The 18,748-nt window shown below is 53.2% G+C and overlaps 1 protein-coding gene across 2 annotated transcripts; it reads right to left on the bottom strand.

Annotated features, from left to right (window-relative positions):
* Positions 1-4,987: 4,987 nt before the first annotated feature.
* On the bottom strand, positions 4,988-15,120 carry AJUBA (ajuba LIM protein). Of its 2 annotated transcripts, XM_021695405.1 has the most exons (8): positions 13,772-15,120; positions 10,904-11,005; positions 9,166-9,233; positions 8,967-9,029; positions 7,897-8,027; positions 7,757-7,808; positions 6,952-7,020; positions 4,988-6,483 (listed from the first exon to the last, which is right to left on the bottom strand). In XM_021695405.1, the coding sequence occupies exons 1-8, from the start codon at positions 14,805-14,807 to the stop codon at positions 6,358-6,360; spliced, it is 1,647 nt and encodes a 548-aa protein (XP_021551080.1). In that variant the 5' UTR covers positions 14,808-15,120; the 3' UTR covers positions 4,988-6,357. The 2 variants fall into 2 exon arrangements, with proteins under 2 accessions (XP_021551080.1, XP_044773945.1); XM_044918010.1 differs by lacking the exons at positions 4,988-6,483; positions 6,952-7,020; positions 7,757-7,808; ... (2 more) ...; positions 9,166-9,233; positions 10,904-11,005 and adding an exon at positions 11,339-11,610.
* Between the last annotated feature and the right edge of the window lie 3,628 nt (positions 15,121-18,748).

The raw sequence follows: 18,748 nt of genomic DNA, 5'->3' as shown, positions 1-18,748 counted from the left end.
TCGGCTCAGGTCATGATCCTGGAGTCCCGGGATCGAGTCCCGCATCGGGCTCCCTGCTCGGCGGGGAGTCTGCTTCTCCCTCTGCTCTCCCCCTCTCATGCTCTCTCTCTATCACTATCTCTCTCAATAAATAAATAAAAATCTTAAAAAAAATAAAAATAAAATAAAATAAAATAAAAACTGTATCAGAACCAGTGGGAGAAACAGACCAACCGAAGGGCATTTGGAGTTTCATGCTTGGGAAGAACACACATTATAAATTTTGAAATGCCTCCTAAGATTAAGGTGTTATGGCAAATAAATAAATAAATAAATAAATTTAAAAAAAGCAAAACCTTGAGGAAGTTAGCAATTTAGTATACTTTCTAAATTCCATTTACCAAAGAAAAAATTTTGCTAAACTAATTTACAGTATGCAAGTATGCAACCATGGTAGCTAAGTAGATTAAGTATTACATCTGGGTTTCCCATGACTAGGTAGCCTTATAAAAAACCCAGGCATAGGGGGTGCCTGGGTGGCTCCAGTTGATTAAGCATCTGACTCTTGATTTCAACTCAGGTCATGATCTCAGGGTCATGAGATGGAGCCCTGAGTGGGGCTCCACACTCAGCGGGGAGTCGGCTTGAGATTCTCCCTCTCCCTCTGCCCCTCCCACTAGTCGCGCTCTCTCTCGCTCTCTCAAATAAATAAATAAATCTTAAAACAACAACAACAACAAAAAACCCAGCCATAGTTAATTCTGGAATGGATGCTTTTCTTGGGCAGCATTTCAAAACTAATTTATTAATACCTTCAAATGATTATTAATGGGAGGCTCTATGGATGGGGAGCCCATCAGGCTCATCCAAATCATCAAAAGTCTACAGAAGCCAGGCAGGTAAGCGGTGTGTGAAGCACACAGGGTGGTAGGGACTATGACAAATGAAAGGAGACCATACACCCAATAAAGGAGCAGCAGCCATCACTTGGTTCCAAATACTTGCTGTCTTGTGAGACTGGAAGGGGGGTGTGTGTGACAGATCTTCTGATTATTCAAAAAACCTTAGAAATCCCACTCTTCATATACAATATCCAGATTTTTATGTGAAATCTCCTGAATTGTAAATATTGGCAACCTGTTATTTTATTTGCAACAGCTTATTATTACTACAGAGGCAGGACACGTGCATTGTATAAAAATAGAAAATGTAGGCCAACAATAATAAAACATACTCTCCCACTCAGAGATCACCACTGTTAACACCTTAATGCGTATCCTTTCAGTTCTTTTTTTTTCCATACATATATAGACACTTTGGAAACAAAACACGAGTCCCCTGTACTGGTTTCGTAACTGGCATTTTGTTAATGATTTTGACCTTTCCATCTCAGTAAATTTTCACCTCATCTAATTCCCTGTCCATATAAAAAAATTTTCCAGTTGACTCCAAATAGTTTTTCCTTTTTAAGTTTTTATTTATTTATTTATTTATTTGACAGAGAGGGACAGAGCACAAGCAGGGGGAGCAGAAGGCAGAGGGAGAGGGAGAAGCAGACTCCCCGCTGAGCAGGGAGCCTGATACGGGGCTTGATCCCAGGACCCCGGGATCATGACGTGAGCCGAAGGCAGACGCTTAATCGACTGAGCCACCCAGGCGCCCCTCCAAATATCTTTTATAGCAATTTGCTTAAACCAATAGGGAATCCAGGACCACACATTGTATCATTATTAGATAGCTTAAGTCTCTCTGATCTAGCAGTTTTGAATTTTTTGAAGATCATACTGACTTGGAAACAAACTGAGGATTGCTGGAGGAAGGTGGGTGGGGGCATGGGGTAACTGGATGATGGGCATTAAGGAGGGCACTTGATGTGATGAGCACTGGGTGTTATATGCAACTGATGAATAACTGAACTCTACCTCTGAAACTAATGGTGTACTACATGTTGCCTAATTGAATTTAAGTTTAAAAAAAAAAAAAAAAACGAAGAAAAAAAAATTATACTGACTTGCTGAAGAGAGTTAGCCAGTTGTCCTGCAGAACGCCTCCCTTCCTAAGTTTGTCTAGTTGCTTCCTCTTAGCGTCTTTTACTTTCTCTGTTCCTGGCATGGCGTGTAAACTGTAAGCTCTATCTAACACCTGGGGGGGGGGGCGGCGGGGTGGAGTTAGACTATACACTAGGTTGGGTTCTGTTTGCCTCACACCAGAACTGGTCGATTGGTTAGTGACACCAAGACCCATTCCAGGAAAGGGTGATGCCAAGACCATGTGCTGAGAGGCTACTTGACAATGTCCAGTTGTCCACCAACCATTTCACTTATCGTTTTAACTCCAATAATCTTTGCCAGGATCAGTCAGGTATTCAAGTTCACAAAATGCTGTTCTTCCAATTCTGTCATTCTTTCTACATTTGTTAGCTGGCCTTTTCCCCCTCCTCAATGAGGGTTCAAATTAATATTATGAAAAATAACTCCCAGCGGGCCAAAGAGTGCATTTGGGGGCAGGATTTGTCTATGGGCCGCCACCTTCTGATCCACAGTGTAAGTCCAACAAAGTCTCCCCCTTGTCATCTGTCCCCTGCAGCATTAGGTCTTTTGTTTGTGACACTCAATTACTTTGCACTTGGTGACATGTTGCTTGTAATCTTCTCAGACACTTGATGTGCGTATTTGTCTCCCTGGCTAGACGGTGACCTCCTCAAGGGCAGGGACTCTCCTGCAGCGTCTTTCCTTTGCTTCTCCTAACGTGCTTTTATTGTCTCCTGGATTCCCTGGCTTTCCCACTAAAACTTTCCCTAGTTATTTATCATAATGAAGGGCTGATCTAATTTACAGTTTACTTGTGCTGTGGGAGTCCCTGTGATGAGGATGAGGGCTGGAGTGGGAGGGAAGAGGGGAAAGAAGCTCTCTATTAGTCCTCAAAAGTGGGAAAGTCATTTTCCAGCTGCATGACCTTGGGTAAGTGCCCTTATCACTGTTTCTGTTTCTCCATTTGGTAAAATGAGGTCACTGGGTTCTCTCTCAAGTCACACCCCGCTCGGCTCTAAGCATACGAGTCGAACCTGCACCTTTTGGATGTTCTTCCTCAGCCGTGTCTCCCTGCTTGTATAGCTCCCTGGCTCCCTTCACATGGGGCAGTGCTGTCCTTTCTAAGCCTAGGTGGACAGAATCTGCCTTGGACGACTCTTCAAACACCAGTTAGATTGCTCTAATCCATCCATCCCAATGACAGTTTGCTCTTGTTTCCAAGGTCAAGCCTCAGTCCTTCACAACCAGGGCCAAGTGTGGATATCCCGAGGGCTCTACACCAGTAACTGGCATGGCGGAGGCCGTCTTAGGTCTTCCTTGGCTGGGAGGGAGAATGAAGAGGACAGAGGTTGCCCTTGCCATGGAGTCCCCTCACATTAGGGCTCTGAATGACCCCAGGCCCACTCTGGGGTCTGGATCCTTCTAAACAACAAAATGCTTTTGCTCACTGGTTTTTCCAATCCTTTTGTCTCAGTTCTATCAGTCTCCTTTCTCTCTTGTTATCCCTTCTTTATAGGTACAATCTCAAGGACCTCCTCCAGCTGGCTTTACGTGCCTGAAAATAGCTTTCTCTACTTTCTTGACTGAGGACAGTCTCCAGCCTGATTACAAATGGAATCTCACCATCTCCCCGGCCTAGAGAGCTCCAGGTGGTGAAGGGCGAAACGGGTCTCTAAGGAGTGAGGCAGAGAGAGAACCACCACCAGCCTTATTCTTCACAAACCACATTCAGGCCTGTGGTGAACGGGGCTGACCAGAGCAAACAGCCGAAGTCGGCCCCTATACCGTGATTCTCATCTAGAGACACAAAATGGATCTGTAATTCTTCCATTTCCCCCTCTCCCCATCTCCCCAGCAGCCTAGTGGCTGCTGATGAAAATCAGGTGGTTAGTTGGCCAAACAAGGTCTACTTATTGCTGTATCCTTTGCAGTGCCCCAGGAATCTATCAGTTATAGATATGAAACAGAACGACTAAGGATGAGCAGTCTCCCAGCGAACAGGAAGAAGGCAAACTCTTGCAATGCAGGGCACACTTGGGAGACTGCCACGGTCTGCCTTCCCTGGGCCTGTCCTCATCAGATGTTAGCACTTGCTTTTCCTCGGGAAGGAAGGAGAGAGTAGCCCCAGTGTCAAGAAGTCTTGGGAAGCCCCAGGGCTGGCACAGATGAGCATAGACCCAGAAAGGAAGCAGCCAGTCAGCAACAGATGGGAGGCTGAAATCAGAGTTAGAAACGAAGGGCCGGAGCGGACACGACCCCCAAGAGTCAAAGAAAGGATGGATGTAAAGTTATACGTGCTTGCCTGGATTTCCCAGTCCTGGAGCGGCCTGGTGAGAAAACTGCCCAGTCAGAGTCTTTGTATTCACTTATTTAATAATAATAATAATTCAGAAGAAGCAATCCCAGCTGTAGACCAAGTTATCTAGTCTCAGAACATTTATCACTCCAAAAGTGCATCTCCTCCGGCAGTCAGTGGTATGAATGTGAGCTCTTCCTCTCAATCATACCCTCATGCACAGGCCTCTTCTCTGCGACCCCAGCGTGGCTGACACGGCCACCTTAGAATAACCCCTAAATGCGGAATTTCTGTTCTCAGGAGTCACCATTTCCAGTATGAAACTCTTAGTGACAAAGAATGAAGACTAAGGATCAAAGATTATCAGATTAATTTGCCTAAAACCAACTCACCTAGAGACAATTAGTCCCAAATATTTATCAAATCTGCAGCATTTCAAAAGGATTTAGCAGAGTCACCCTTTCACTTTTTATTGCTCCTGTCTATGTAACCTTTAATTGTTAGCCAACTGAATATGCCACATGCTTGTTCATTTGTTTAGAATACATTGGCATTTTTAACAGCAGGAATGTAGAAGTTAGGCCAAAGCATCAAAATCATATGAGCTCCATTACGTTTTCCAAGGCATCTAATTTGTAAAGGGATATTAGATTAAGAAACACAAAAAATGATACACAAAATGTCTGTACCAATTAATTATATTTATTGCTAGGAACTTTAAACTTTTTTGAAAAATGTTGGCAAAGTAGATAACATAGGAAAAGATGTCCGTAAAAGTAGGAAACAATCTCATTTACAAAGTGCTGCAAATTTGATAAATTTATGTTGACAGTAACTCAGAAGTACTGTTGGAGGAATAGATATAAATCCTTAAAACACCCAAAACATAATAGAACACCTAAGTGAACACCTAAACGGTTCCCCAGATGGAACCGAGCTTTTGGCAAACTGGTCATTAAGTGATGTAAACTTTGGCAGCTCTCTCTGCCCACGGGTCCTGTCCCCGTGCTTTCAATAAAACCGTCCTTTCTGCACTGAAAAAAAAAAACCAGTGAAGTTGAAGGGTGTAAGTGTTCCATGAATTGGCTTTAAGGGACCAATTTTAGCCAAACGGACTAGAGCCAGGTCAAAGTGTGTCGCCCCTCTGGCTCCCCAGAACCTCAGGGCTTGGGAGTTGCAGTGGCTGGAATCCTGGATCCCTCTGCAGGGTGGCAGGTCTGGAGTGGGGGGCTCCTGTGAGGGGACGGGGATGACAGTGTCCTGAGAAGAAGGGAGTGAGAGAGCGAGTGTGCCTCTGCATGTGTACGGTGGGCTGGAGGGCTCCATGCGCCCGCACCTGGGCGCGTGGCCTAGCCTGAGGCCTCCTGCACCCCCAAAGGCCCACTCGTTACGTCCCCGAGCCGAGGAGAAGAGGAACCCAGGACAGGCACCCACCCGGCCTTCCCAGGCCCACGTGAGTCCCTGAGAGACATGCAACACAGGCAGCAGGTCCACCCGAGCTGCCCCCGCTTCCCAGCACAGGGCTGAGCGGCTCTCCTGGTCCTTAGAGAGGTCACCAAGAAACAACTCATGAATAAGGTCCAGTTTCCACCTCTTCATCCAGATACAGAGATAAGATACTGTGGTAAGAACCTGCTGACCCCGTATCTGACCCACGTGAGGGGTGCAAAAGAGTGAGGAGTGTTCATAATGTCCTCTCTTCCTATAATCCAAAGCCAGAACATTGCTTGACCTGTGCATAAACGGATACTGGAGATACAGACTAAAATCAGACCTTTAGAAAGTCCTGGAACCTGCCTGCCCGAGTGTATGCTACAGCTCAGGCTGTGCACACGGGAAGCAAGCCAGTCACCCCACCGTGGCAATCGGAAGGGTCCTTCTCCACAGTCCATCTGGAATGTCGTATCTTTGGGTCTCTGGCCCGTGGGGCCCTCCCCAGAGGACTCTTCTGCCTGACCTGGGAGCACGTTCCTGGCCTCAGCTGGCCTCACAGGGGCCCTCTGGCCAGAGCAACTTGTCAGGGGTGGCGAAGGCAGCAGCGGGGACCGCAGTTCAGATATAGTTGGCAGGGGGCTGTCGGGCACTGAGCCGCTGCACGTGACAGCCGTGGCAGAGCAAGTGCCCATCCAGAGGGAAGCAGCAGCAGCCCTCCTCGTCACTCAGCTGCATCCGGCAGTCCTAGGGAAGAAGGACACCTAGTTCACCTCAGCCCGGGCACCTCGGACATGTTGGGAGTCTGCCCTGCTCCACACCAGCCTCCTAAGGACTGGAAGAAAGGGGCTGGGGTTGGAAGCGATGGACTCCCGGAGGAGAAGCCCGAGAAAATACCTCAGCGGGACAGCAGGTGTCGCTGCTACAGCAGAAATAATGAGCCTGCCTCCCATCTGCAGGGGTTACCAGGAGTCCCCAGTTTAGTCTTGCCTCTGGGGAAGCCAGATGCAGAAAGGACTAAACCCCCAGGAGCAGAGAGCCTGGCTGGAGGACGGGAGGACGGGAGAGATACTGGGGACGGGGCGGAGCACCTTCCTGGTTTCCATGCCTCAGACCTCTCCTACAGACTCGGGCAGTCCAGGGACATGCCTCTTCCCCCAGCCCCGTTCCCCTGCTCCAGATTCTCCTCCAGGAGCCCTGGCTCCTAGCACTCACCTCACAGTGGTAGCACTCAAAGTGATAATCTCGGTCCATGGATATCACCCTCACAATGTCCTCACAGCCCTGAAATGATGCAGACCCCATGGGATGAGCGTAGCATGACAACCCCGATTCTGCCCTCCCCGCTACGGGCCCCTTCCCACCCCAGTGCGAAGATCATATGGGGGGCCTCCAGAGAGAGCGCTCTGCAATCGTCTGTAGCTTTGAGATGGCCTCTGCAAGTCCTCCTAGAGCTTTCCCCTCTCCTTCCTTGGTGCTGCCTCCAGGAGGGCATGTCCTCTCACAGTTTTCCCTCCATCCAGCAGCTCTGGCCTTACCTACCTCTCCGAGCTGTGCGGAGGGAAAAGGGGCAGGCAGCCCAAGTAAAGTAAGCTAGGATGGGGACGAGGAGATCCAGTAGGGTCTGGTTCCTCACTGGCTTTTGGATTCTCTCCCTAGGCAAACGTGTAGCACACAGCATAAATCATTGCCGACATCTTCCTACCAGCCCTGAGGATTCTTCCCACCTTTTTCTAGCCCCTACATCTGGGATCTGGTGACCCTGACCTCAAAGAAAGGAAGTCTCCTCCTCTGGACTGGGAGAGACGGGATGAAGCCTGGGCCCAGTGAGGCTGTCAGACATGTCCAGGCCCGGATGTTAGGGTCAGGGTGGTGACCCTGAGAGCAGAGTCACACGGGAATCTTCAGAGTACATTCCTCAGCACCACCGCCTCCCGCGGGAAGCCGGGCCGTATGTCCCCATCCCCTTCCCAGGGGCAGCGCCACTGTCTGCCCCACAGGAGAACCCAGACATACTGACCTCTGAGGGGAGGATGGGTTGGCCGCAGGCCGCACACTTAGGAGCATAATTTCTGAAAAAGAGAGGGCCGAGAGAGAGGAGTTGAGGTTGGGGAACCCCCGAGGCCAGTTCCACACCACATCCCATGGGGGTAGACTCACTTGTGGTAGTCAGTGACACAGTACACCTGGTTGGAGAAGTCCACTGTGAAGGGGATGCCATCTAGACACTTGTTGCAAACGATGCATCGGAAGCAGCCTGGGTGATAGGACTTCCCCATGGCCTGCAGGATCTGGCTCACGGGGTGGGAGGAGAATCAATCAGTCTCCCTCTAGTCTCAGTTCTCCAGCTACCCATGGTGCTCCCCACTGCCCCCCCAACCTCATCCAACTCCCTGCCCTCCTCCCAGAACAATGCTATGTAATCTGAGGGGCCTAGGACTCTTAAAACAGAGGCAGGGGGAGCGCCTGGGTGGCTCAGTCGTTAAGCCTTCGGCTCAGGTCAGGATCCCAGGACCCATGATCGAGCCCCGCATCGGGCTCCCTGCTCAGCGAGAAGCCTGCTTCTCCCACTCCCCCTGCTTGTGTTCCTGCTCTCGCTATCTCTCTCTCTGTCAAATAAATAAATAAAATCTTAAACAAACAAAAAACAGGCAGAAACCTTGAAAACGGTCTTAGAGAGCAGCCAGGCCAGTGGTTCTCGCCCCAGGCTGCATATTAGGATCACCGGGGGAGCTTGTAAAACCCATCAATGCCTGGGCCTCACCCCAGAAGTTTTCATCACAATCTCTGATGACGACCCAGGCACTGGTCATATTCTTTACGTCTTCCCAGGTGATCTGCTAGGGTTGAGGACCACTGATCTAATCCTATTCCTCCTTCATATGGAAAAAAAAAAACCCAACAACAACCCTGAGTTCTAACCGAGCCCAACCAGTAGCAGGAAGGGGATTAAGACCCAGGACTCCGCACTCCTAGCTTGGCTGTGCATGCAGAATGAGGCAGGGACCAGATCACAGAGGCTTGGGGATGGCAGGATTAGGGGTCCAGACTTGACCCCACCGGCAGAGGGAAGCCACTGTAAACAGTTGCTCTGGGGAAGAATGAGAGGAAAGCGACTCATGCAGTGATAGGGTTCCTCCCTCCACCTTTCCTCAGTACCCACTTAGACCCTGGTTCTACCCATCAGCTCCCCCAGCTCAGAAAGTCTCAGCTGACGACACTTTGCTTACCTTCTCCAAAATCAAGTGACCACAGACACAGCATTTCTCAGCTGCCTCCTGAAACCCTGAAAACTAGGGACAAAGAAAAGACCAAGGGAGGGTATTACAAGTAGAGAACGACCTGACGGGTGGAACCCCAGTGAGCCGCCAAGAAGGGGGGGGGTCCCAGCATGGGAGCCATTCCAGGCCCGGGGGACCCCTCACTCACCAGATAATCTTCCTCACAGTACACGGAACCATTGACGCTGTAGAAAGCCTTGCAGCGCAAAGTTCGCCCTAGAAGCAGCAGACAAGGGACTGGAGCCATCCCAGGGTCCGTGTACAGGGCGTCCCTGCCCCAGGGTCACTGCTCTCCAATGTCGCATGACGTATTTAAACCTGGACTTCAGTGCCCGTGCTCCTCACTGCTGTGTGTCCTCCCTCTCTACACAAAAATCCCATCTGGCGCGATTCCAATTTACTTTGGTCTCATTCCTGCCAACTTCCCCTCTCCTCTGCTCGCTGCTCCTCCAGTTCCTGCCTCAACAGTTTTCTAGGATCCCGCCCTCCCTCGATGAGTGCCTTCCTATCCAGTGCATGCGGAGCCACCAGGGAGAGCAAAGCCAACCCCAGGCTGGGGTGCAAGGTGAAGGAGCTCTGAACAAGGTGCCATCCAATGCCCAGGGTAGGGGTCGCTCTGTTGCAGGCCTTGCCCTCTGGGACCTTCCAACCGAAGGGCCTCTGCCTATGCACAGCCATCCTGCTCCCCTAGCCCTGTCTGTCTTCTTCCAGGGACAGGCTCAGTAGAGGTCAGGAAATATTGGCATTACTGTTGGGGACAAAGTGCTTTGCTTGGGAGCAAAGTCATTTCCCTTCCCCCCTGCACTAGACTGCTCCCCCAAGCTTAGAGGAACCCAGAGAATCCAGGATCTTCTGTGAGCAGACAAGGCATGTGACCAACACTTAGGAACTGCTCCAGGGTGTCTAAATTGTCAGGGAGAGGGGAGGAGTGAGACCCAGGGTGGAGAACGGGCAAGTGTGCCACCTCCTCTGCCCTCTTCTGATCAAAATCTCTTCTACCTCTGCCCAATGGTTTGGAAAAGCTGACTTAGAAACTCATGAGACACAGCGCGGGTACAGAGAGGGAAAGAGGCACACCCAGAAGAGGCCCTATACACAGGACAGACAGATGGAGGAACCTAAGAGAACCAGGCAGAGGTGGGGGGCGGCAGGGGGCGGGGGTGCTGGTGGTGGCTGGAGTAGGGGAGAGAAAAGCTGAGTGCTGGAGTCAGACAGGCAGAGATAGGAGATTAAAGGTTTAGCAAAGGAATCAAGAGTGGGCAAGCAGTGGGGAGGGGTAATGAGGGAGGTGAGGGAAGGGCTGGGGAGTTGAAGCCGCTGGGAGCACCCCCCCCCCCCCAAGCGGGCCTCCTGAGCTAACAGTGGCGGGCATTCCTGGAGCGTGATGTCATCAGCTTGGCATGGCTCTGTGGCCTGCACTCCAGCGAGGTGGCTGAACTCTGACCAGCCAAGAGAAAACCCCCTCTCTCCGCCCCCCAGGGCTCCCCACTCCCCCAGCCCACCCCCACCCTTCCCACATTCCAGTCTTTCACTGTCGCCCCAGGCAACTCAGACTGCCCAGGACCAAACCCCACCAAGGAGAGGCCAAGGAGGCCGGGCTGGAGTCCAGGCTGGGCAAGCAAGGAGGCAGAAGAAAGAGGGAGGAACAGAGGGGAGGAAAAGAGGCTGAGTGGAGGAAGGGAGGGCTGACCCCAGAAAGCAGACCCACCATGGGGGCTGGAGAGGCAGAGGAGGGCAGGTGGGGCAGTAGTGGGCAACCAGACACACGGGGGCGGGACCCGAAGAGGCACAAGCTCTGCTTTCCCGGGCCCTTGAGAGTGTGTATGCGTGTGGGGCGTGCCTGAGGCCTCAGCCTGCCAGTGCACAAGGCCTAGGGGTCCACTCACCACAGGAGCAGCAGACAAAGCACTGGGTGTGGTAGAGGCTGTCCAGGGCCTGGCAGGCGTTGCTCTGCCCATAGATGCCTTTGTTGCACTTAATACAGGTGCCTGAGGGGAGAGAAGAGGTTGTCAGCATCACACCCGACACCCCCAGCTCAAAACCAGGGATTCAGGATCCTTCCTGACTGCTCTTTCCTGATTGTTCCAGAGGACCACCAGTCCCAGACTTCCTTTGATGGGCTCCCTCCTGGGAAGAGAGGAGAACGAGAAATGGAATGCAGCAAGGTCTTGGCTGAGCAGACCCATCCCTGTTTACTGATGAATCAACAGATATTTTCTGAGCATCTATTTTGTGCCTGGCAAAAATATGGTGCCCGATACTGTGGAAAATTGGGAGAGAGTCAAAAATATGGTCCTTGACCTGCAAATGTGCAGATTCTGTCAGGGAGAAAAGACTAACAGGCAAGGGTATGACCCCCGTTGCACTGTGTGGGACAAAGAGTCAGAGATCCCAGTCCATAATGGCCCAGCAGTGGCCTCCTAGAGGCCTAGAAAGCCTCTCTGGGACCTCAGTTTCCCCATCCGTAAAACGAGCTGCTATATGGCTACAGAATGACTTTTTACTGCTCCACACCTCTAGGTTTCCAAGGATGGAAAGAAGGATATGGCTCAGCAGAGGGCCCTATGCAGAGGGGACCATGTGAGCATGACTCCTGTGGGGAGGTGGCTGCTAAGAATGTAGGGTGTGTTCCAGGCACTGGAGGTTGCACAGGAAGGTGGGGGAAGGGTGACAGAATCCCTAATGTCTCCCTGAAATCTATCACGGGAAGGATAGAGCTGAACTGCTCTTCTCTGACACCCCCCCCCTCCTAAAATACATACACCTGGCTCTGGCACCCACCTTTCCTGGGTGTGTTCTTCCCTCCCTCCACTCCCCAATTCCAGGCTCATGAGTGAGGGCTCGGGCCTGTCTTTGGGGAGCAGATCCCAACGGGCCCGCCTCACCCCGCCCCACCTCTCCCCCTCGGCACACTGCCATACTCCTTGCCTGTTGGGGCCCATCCCAGTCTTTGCCCAGGGGCTTGGGAGCCCGTGCAGCAGCTGCAGCGACTGATGGGCCCAGGCCTGTCCTGCTCCCACCCTCTGGCAGCTGGCAAGGCTGGAGCCAAGGAAGAGGGCCCCTAACTAGGGGCCAGAGTAGGAGGGTACAGTCAGGCTGGGAATTCTGTCAGAGGAGACAACCTGACTCTCAGGGAGAAAAAGCCTCTACCTCTGGGGTCAAAATGCCCATAAGAGTGAGCCAAGATTGCCATGCCAGGGGGGCCCATCAGAGCATTTCTTTGGGAAGCCTTGGACATTATGGGAAGACAGGTGCAAACTGCTCAGACATGTCCACCTAGCCTCCTCTAACCCAGCATATCCACACCTAGGTTCTTCCTGCCATTTTATTGCACTCTATCCAAGCTCCTTTCTTCCTTTTCACTCCGATGGCTTGGCCAAAGAGACTTCTTTGCCGTTAACCGCCACTTCTCATGGGCCCCAAAAGGAAACTGCTAAAAGGACCTGGTCACTTAGTCTCCCTTGACCAAAGCGTCATCTACTCTAGGTTTTCCTCTCTTAGGATGGGAGGATTGGGGTTGAACGGGGCAGGGAGGGCCCTATCGGCCTGCAGCCCTGCTACCTCTCAACTTCCGCCTCAACCTGCCCTCCCTGGCTAGGTTCCTCTCCCTCTCCCCATTTCTAGCCATAGAGGTCTAGGCATGGGGTCTAGGGCAGGAACATGGATGGTGGGAAAGGTGAGGAGAGGTCCAAGGCCTTCCATTTCTTTTCTTCCCACCGTATTAGCATTTCTTTATATAACGAAGTGGTGGCTGTGGGTCTTACCTAAAAAGATCCTTCAAGATCCCAATATCCCCCGGTAGCTGAGACATATAATCAATCAATACTCCTTAAAGGTAATCGCGTGCGGGAGAGAGCGAGCGACCAGGTTTCCTTAACAGCGGCAGAAAATAACGTGCCATTTCTAGCCGGAATTCTGAGCAGGTTGTGGCCCAAACTGAAGGCCAGGTTATTCCTGGCAGTTACACAGGGTCGTTAACCTGCTAGGGATGTTAGTGTCCAGGTGGTCACGGCTTCTGCCCTGACTTCCGGAGGATGGGGAAAGTAGAAGCGGACACCACCAGGTCTCCGCTTAAATGCCCACGCACGCAGCAAGCCAGCAGGACTGGGACGAGCCGGCGGCAGGGTCCCTGCTTTCCGTCCCAGAGCGCTTCACCCTCCCTCCCAGGCTCCATTTCCCCGACCGCGGCCACGGCTCCGCGCGTGTTAGCAAACAGCACCCCCCCACACACACCCCGCCCCACCGCACCCCACCCTCCGCCCCGCGCCGCGCGGCCAGCCCCGCCCGCGGGCACCTGGAGCGCCCGGGCAGGAGCCGGCACGCACGCGGCCCGCCCGCCCCGCCCCCCACCCGCGCATTCCCCGAATTCCTGCGGGCGGAGCTTGGGCCCGGGTGGGGGCGCGGCGCGCAGAAGCCTGCAGGGGCACCGCCGCCAAGGGGGGAGCAGAATGGGGGGATGCTCTCACTCCCCACTTGGTCCCCTCCCGACGAGGCCTCCTACCACGAAAAACGGAGGCTCTAAAGCTTCAACTGGGACTCACGAGATAATCAGGGGGGTCGAGAGTAGCAGGAATAAGGAACCCCTGGTCCATTTGAGACCTGGTGGGAAGGGGAAATCCCTCTTGTCTCTTTTCTAGCTCCGCGTCTCCGTCTCCGACTTCCCGGCGCCGGCAATTTGGGCCGTCGGGGCAGTGGGGAACGAAAGCGGTGACGGGTCCCGTCCCGTCCCGTCCCTAACCACTTCTCTCACTCACCGAAGTAGTCCTCTCTGGCCTCCGGCTCCCGCATCCGGGCCCGGGCAGCCTCTGGAACGAACGGACCCGGCGGCTCCGCGAGACCCGACGGCTCAATCCCCGAGGGTTCCCCGCGGGCGCCGGCTTCTCGCCCTCCCGTGCCCACCGTCAGGCGCAGCAACGCTGTTAGCTCATCCTGGTATCGGGCGCCCGCGGCGCAGTCCCCGTAGCCGGTCACTGAGTGTCGTCCGGGTTGCGCCCCGCGTCTCTCCAAGGGCCCTGCCGCTCCCACCCCGGCCCCGGCTAGAGCTCCGGGGCTGCCCAGGGCCGGGGGATATGAGTGGCGGCTTTCCTGGCAGCCGAACCCCGCGGGCCGGTGAGCGCACAGTCGGTCCAGGGCAGCGTGGAGCTCCGGGTAGGCGGACGGCACCCCTCCAGGGGAATAGCCCGCTGGAGCTCCAGCCAGGGGAGGGCCAAACAGGCAGGGCCCGGCGGGCAGGGGGCTGCCGTGGCGCTGGTCGTAGCCCATGCTGATGCCGCTGGTACGATTGCTGCAGGGTCGGCTACCTCCGGCTCCGCCTGCCCCCGCCCCGTCCAGCAGCAGGCTGCCGCGGGGGCTGGACGGCTTGCTGGCGTCGCTGGCTGAGCTACTGGCGAAACTGGAGCGGGGGCTTAGGGCTGGGGCCGTGGTCTCCAGCCGAAAGTCGGGGGGCAATGACTGAGGTAGAGGCAAGGCCCGGGTGGGAGGCGGCCCCCCGGGAAAGGAGCCTTCGTAGCGCTGCGCCTCAAAGGAGCCGCGCGGGTTCCGCTCAGCGTCCAGGGGGCCCTGCTCTCGGGCTGGCTCCAACGGCTCATCCCCAGGTCCCCCAGTAGCTCCACGGGGCCCTGATTTCCTAGGAACCCCCAACCCACTCAGGCGCCCCTTGCCCGGCCCGGGGGTCCCATCAGACCCAGACCGGCTAGATTCACCCTTTCTGCGGCCGAACTTGGCGCTGCCGGAGTCCGAGAGCCTTAACTTCTCCAGCAGGCGACTGGCTTTCTCCCCTAACCGCTCCATGCCCTCGGGCCTGGGGCCTCCAGCCCCCTCCCCGCCCGGCACCCTGCAGCGTCTCGGCGGCCGCTTCTCTTTCCCAGCGGCCGGACTCCGGTTCCCCGGGGGCACGGGGTAGGCACAGGGGTTTAGCCGGCGGCCCGGATGCCCGGCGCCGGGAATCCGGCAGCATCCCCCAGCGAGAGGGGCTGCTTCCCCCCGCGCATCAGGGGTTAAGCGGAGCTAGAAGGGCCTACGGCCGCGGCTGTCCCGTCCGCAGGTCTGTCTGTTCACGCGTCCACTCGCCCGGCCGCCCCACTCTCCCCGGCCCCCGCCCCCCTCGCTCTCACACTCAGCACAGACCGAACTTCTCTCCCAAACTTTTGTCTGCCTGGCCGGATCTACTTTCCGGGAGGGGCGGAGCGCTGTGTGCGAGAGGAACGGGGGTGTCTGCGCAGGGATCTCTCGTACGCCGGAGGGGGTGGGTGCTGCTGATGCTAACTGTCCTGGACGTGGAGACCCGCCGACTGGAGGCGAGAGGCGGCTGAGGGGCAGTTTGGGCAGCTGCTACTACATCTCTCAGGAATTGGGACCGGGAAAAGTGGGGGAGGGGGGAGAGGAACTCTTTGTTTGCAGTTGGAATGCGCGGAGGGGCACGGTGGAATGTCGCGGTCCGGGAAGGGGTGACGCGAGGCATGTTCTGCGCAAACATCGTGACTTTGTTCCTACTGTGGGGACTGTGGGAGAGATGAAGAGAGACTGGCACAGAAGTAGTGAGCAGGGAGAGATCCATAAAGAGGGGGACAGGGAGAAAAAAAGGTAGATACATAAAGAGGTTCAGAGACGTTAATGTGAAGAGCCCAGAAGGGCGAGGAAGGTCGCGTAGAGAGGTGGTGGAAGACAGGTAGCGAAAGAAAGGGGGAGCCGGAGCAAAGGGAGGGGATCGTGGGTGGTGCGCAGCCCGAAGGATGAGCAGACTAAGAAAAAGGCAAATTTGTGCAAGTCCAGACAGAATGAGAGCCCAACATATAAACTGCAATAAAAGGACACCACTTTTTGAACCCAAAGCTCTGCGCCGGTAGGGAGGGAAGGAGCTTTGGTGTCTATGCAAAAGAAACGAGGAGGAGGGTTGGGACTCATCTCTACCGTCCGGGTAGGACAGAAAGAGGACTAGAAGACACCCCCTGGTGTTGGGAAAAGAGATTTTTAGATTTTTAGCAACTATTTCAGGGGACTATAGGAATAGGAGGCCTGGTGTTAGGGCTAGCGAACGCCTCCCCCGTTGGTGGGCCCACAGGAGATTGTGATAAAGAGTTAAGTATTAAAGAGGAAGAAAAGAAATGTCATTTAGACGGGCTAGCAAGTGAAAAAGATCAGGGTGGAAAAGGGAAAGAGGAGACTTCTAGTGTTGGCCATACTGTAAACATGAAGAATAAGGAAAGAAGAAACGGTGGCTGAAGCTGAACATGCCTAATTAAATACCAGCGCAACTGATTTTGTCCTTAGCACATCAGGGACAAGAGGTAGAGGAGGTGGGGCGCCTGGGTGGCTCAGTTGGTTAAGCGACTGCCTTCGGCTCAGGTCATGATCCTGGAGTCCCTGGATCGAGTCCCTGGATCGAGTCCCTGGATCGAGTCCCTGGATCGAGTCCCGCATCGGGCTCCCTGCTGAGTCTGCTTCTCCCTCTCCCCCCTCTTGTGCTCTCTCTCTCTCTCAAAATAAAAATAAATAAAATCTTTAAAAAAAAAAAAAAGAGGTAGAGGAGGTAAAATGGGGAAGGAAAATGATTCCTTTGTATTTAGATAGTAAATGAGTATGAAAATTTTATGCAAACAAATCATGCATATTATTTTCATTTCAACATTTTTGAACACCTTTCGTAATCTTAGTGTAGCCTTAGGGAATGGGAAGCAAAGGAGGTTAATATCTTTGGGGAAATTAATTTGGCACAAACTATTTGGCTTCTTTGTCCTAGCTGCATTGTCTCCCTGACCTCATCTCTCTGGGGAATCAGCCTCTCTGTTTCCCTGTCAGGCCTACAGCTTTTCTCTGATCCAGAGGAGGGTTCACTATCAGACTAGAAGCAGGGAGCACTGAAAGCATTAGTAACAGAGGGGAGCTATCAGGTTGCCTTCAGAACCTGCTGTGAGCGACATCTTCAGAATTAACCATAAGGCTCTCCCTCCTTTCCTGTCTCCAGATGGGAAAGGAGAACCTGGATTCTTCCTTCCAGCTACTTACAACCAAAATATCCACAGAGCCTCTTATATTTGTAAGCTTTCCCATGCTGGGGTGAGGATGGGAGAGTGAACCTTATGAGAAGTTGAGAAGCCTTTAAAGGAGGCCCATGTGGGAGTTGGTGGTGGCAGCAACGGGCACAGTTGAGACCAACGACCTGTATTTTCAGGGGATAACAAGAACCAGAGGCAAGTGAAGGGGCAGAGGGATGCAATGAAGGCATGCTCCAGTAGTAACTGTTCCATAGTCTCATCTGGAGCCAGGAGCTCCACAGGCCCTGTTGGCCCTGTTCTCCCTCCTCAAGATTTGAATTATGAACTATGTACACAGATGGCTCCCAAATCCTCATCTCTAGCCCAGACACTTTTTCTTTTTTAAAGTAAGCTCTAGGAGCACCTGGGTGGCTCAGTTAAGCGTCTGCCTTCGGCTCAGGTCATGATCCCAGGGTCTTGGGATCGAGCCCCGCATCAGGCTCCTTGCTCAGCAGGAAGCCTGCTTCTCCCTCTCCCTCTGCCCCTGCTTGTGTTCCCTCTCTCTCTGTGTCTCTCTCTGTCAAATAAATAAATAAATAAAATCTTAAAAAATAAATAAATAAAGCTCTATGCCCAACATGGGGCTTGAACTCATGACCCTGAGATCAAGAGTCACATGCTCCACTGACTGAGCCAGCCAGGCGCCCCTTAGCCCAGACTTTCTTGGACTTAAAAACTCAGCTGACTACTAGCATCTCCACTTGGTTGTCTCAAAGACATACAACGCTTTCAGTTGACTTCACCTTCCCTGCCTCCCGAAACTGGCTCCTCCAGTGTCCCCTGAGTAAATGGCGCCATTAACCACTTTGCTGCTTAAGCCAGAAACCTGAACATCAACCTTCTGTCCTCCTCCCTCCGCCTCAAGTCCAACCAAGTCCCGTCAGCAAGGCCTGTCAATCACCAAGTCCTATCAGTCCGGCTTCTTAAATCACTTTCAAATCTGTCCTCCTGTCACCATCGTTTTCTGTCCAGCCGTCTCTTCTCTCCTGGGCCACTGCAGAAGTACCCCCCCCACCCCGGCCTGGCTTTCTCCCTGCCGTCCATCTCATACCGAGGGCAAGCGATTCTTCTCAAACACAAAACTGATGACCTCATTTCCCTGCTCACCGCCTTTGAACAATTTCTCACTGCCTTCGAACTAAAGTCTCTATTATTTAAGATACTTGACGAGGTCTCGGTGTCTCTCCAGCTTCTCTCCACACCATCCCTTCCTCAAACTGTTCTGCAGGAGGATGGCAACTCCTCTGTGCTCTCTCTTGCCTCTGGACTTTCGTCCTTGCTATTCCCTTGTTTGGAACACTCCCGGCCTCCCCTTCCCTTCTGGTTAACGCCTCCCCATCTTTCAGGTACCAGCTTAAGCACCACTCTCTGAGAAGCCTTTCCAGACCACCAGAGTAGGTCAGCCACCCCTGCTGTCTGCTGCCGAGGCACCTTACACCCCCCCATCATCACCCCCACGGCAGTTCAGTTCACTGTCGACTTAACTGCCTGACTTCCTGATTAGATAACAAAACCTCTAATCAGCACCTCACCTGATCAACAGTGTACCCACAGCACCTAACACAGTACCTGACACCTAGTAAGTAGTTAGTATTTGTTGTATGACTGAACAGAAAGCCGTTTTTAATTCACAATCCATTCATCAGGCACAAAGTTTGTATGCAAGTGTGTGTGGGTGCATGTGCGTGAGTGTGTACA

The sequence above is a fragment of the Neomonachus schauinslandi genome, chromosome 9 (assembly GCF_002201575.2).
Source record: "Neomonachus schauinslandi chromosome 9, ASM220157v2, whole genome shotgun sequence".
Lineage (NCBI taxonomy): Eukaryota > Metazoa > Chordata > Mammalia > Carnivora > Phocidae > Neomonachus > Neomonachus schauinslandi.
This window is presented reverse-complemented; position numbering and strand designations above follow the sequence as displayed.

What these genes read in the sequence shown, in the direction of transcription:
- AJUBA (XM_021695405.1), bottom strand. Translation starts at nt 14,807, where the DNA reads ATGGAGCGGTTAGGGGAGAAAGCCAGTCGCCTGCTGGAGAAGTTAAGG. An exon ending in GGCCAGAGAGGACTACTTCG is followed by an intron (nt 11,006 to 13,771) that starts GTGAGTGAGAGA and finishes CTCTCCCCTCAG; the next exon opens with GCACCTGTATTAAGTGCAAC. An exon ending in TTGAGTGCTACCACTGTGAG is followed by an intron (nt 6,484 to 6,951) that starts GTGAGTGCTAGG and finishes CTTCTTCCCTAG; the next exon opens with GACTGCCGGATGCAGCTGAG.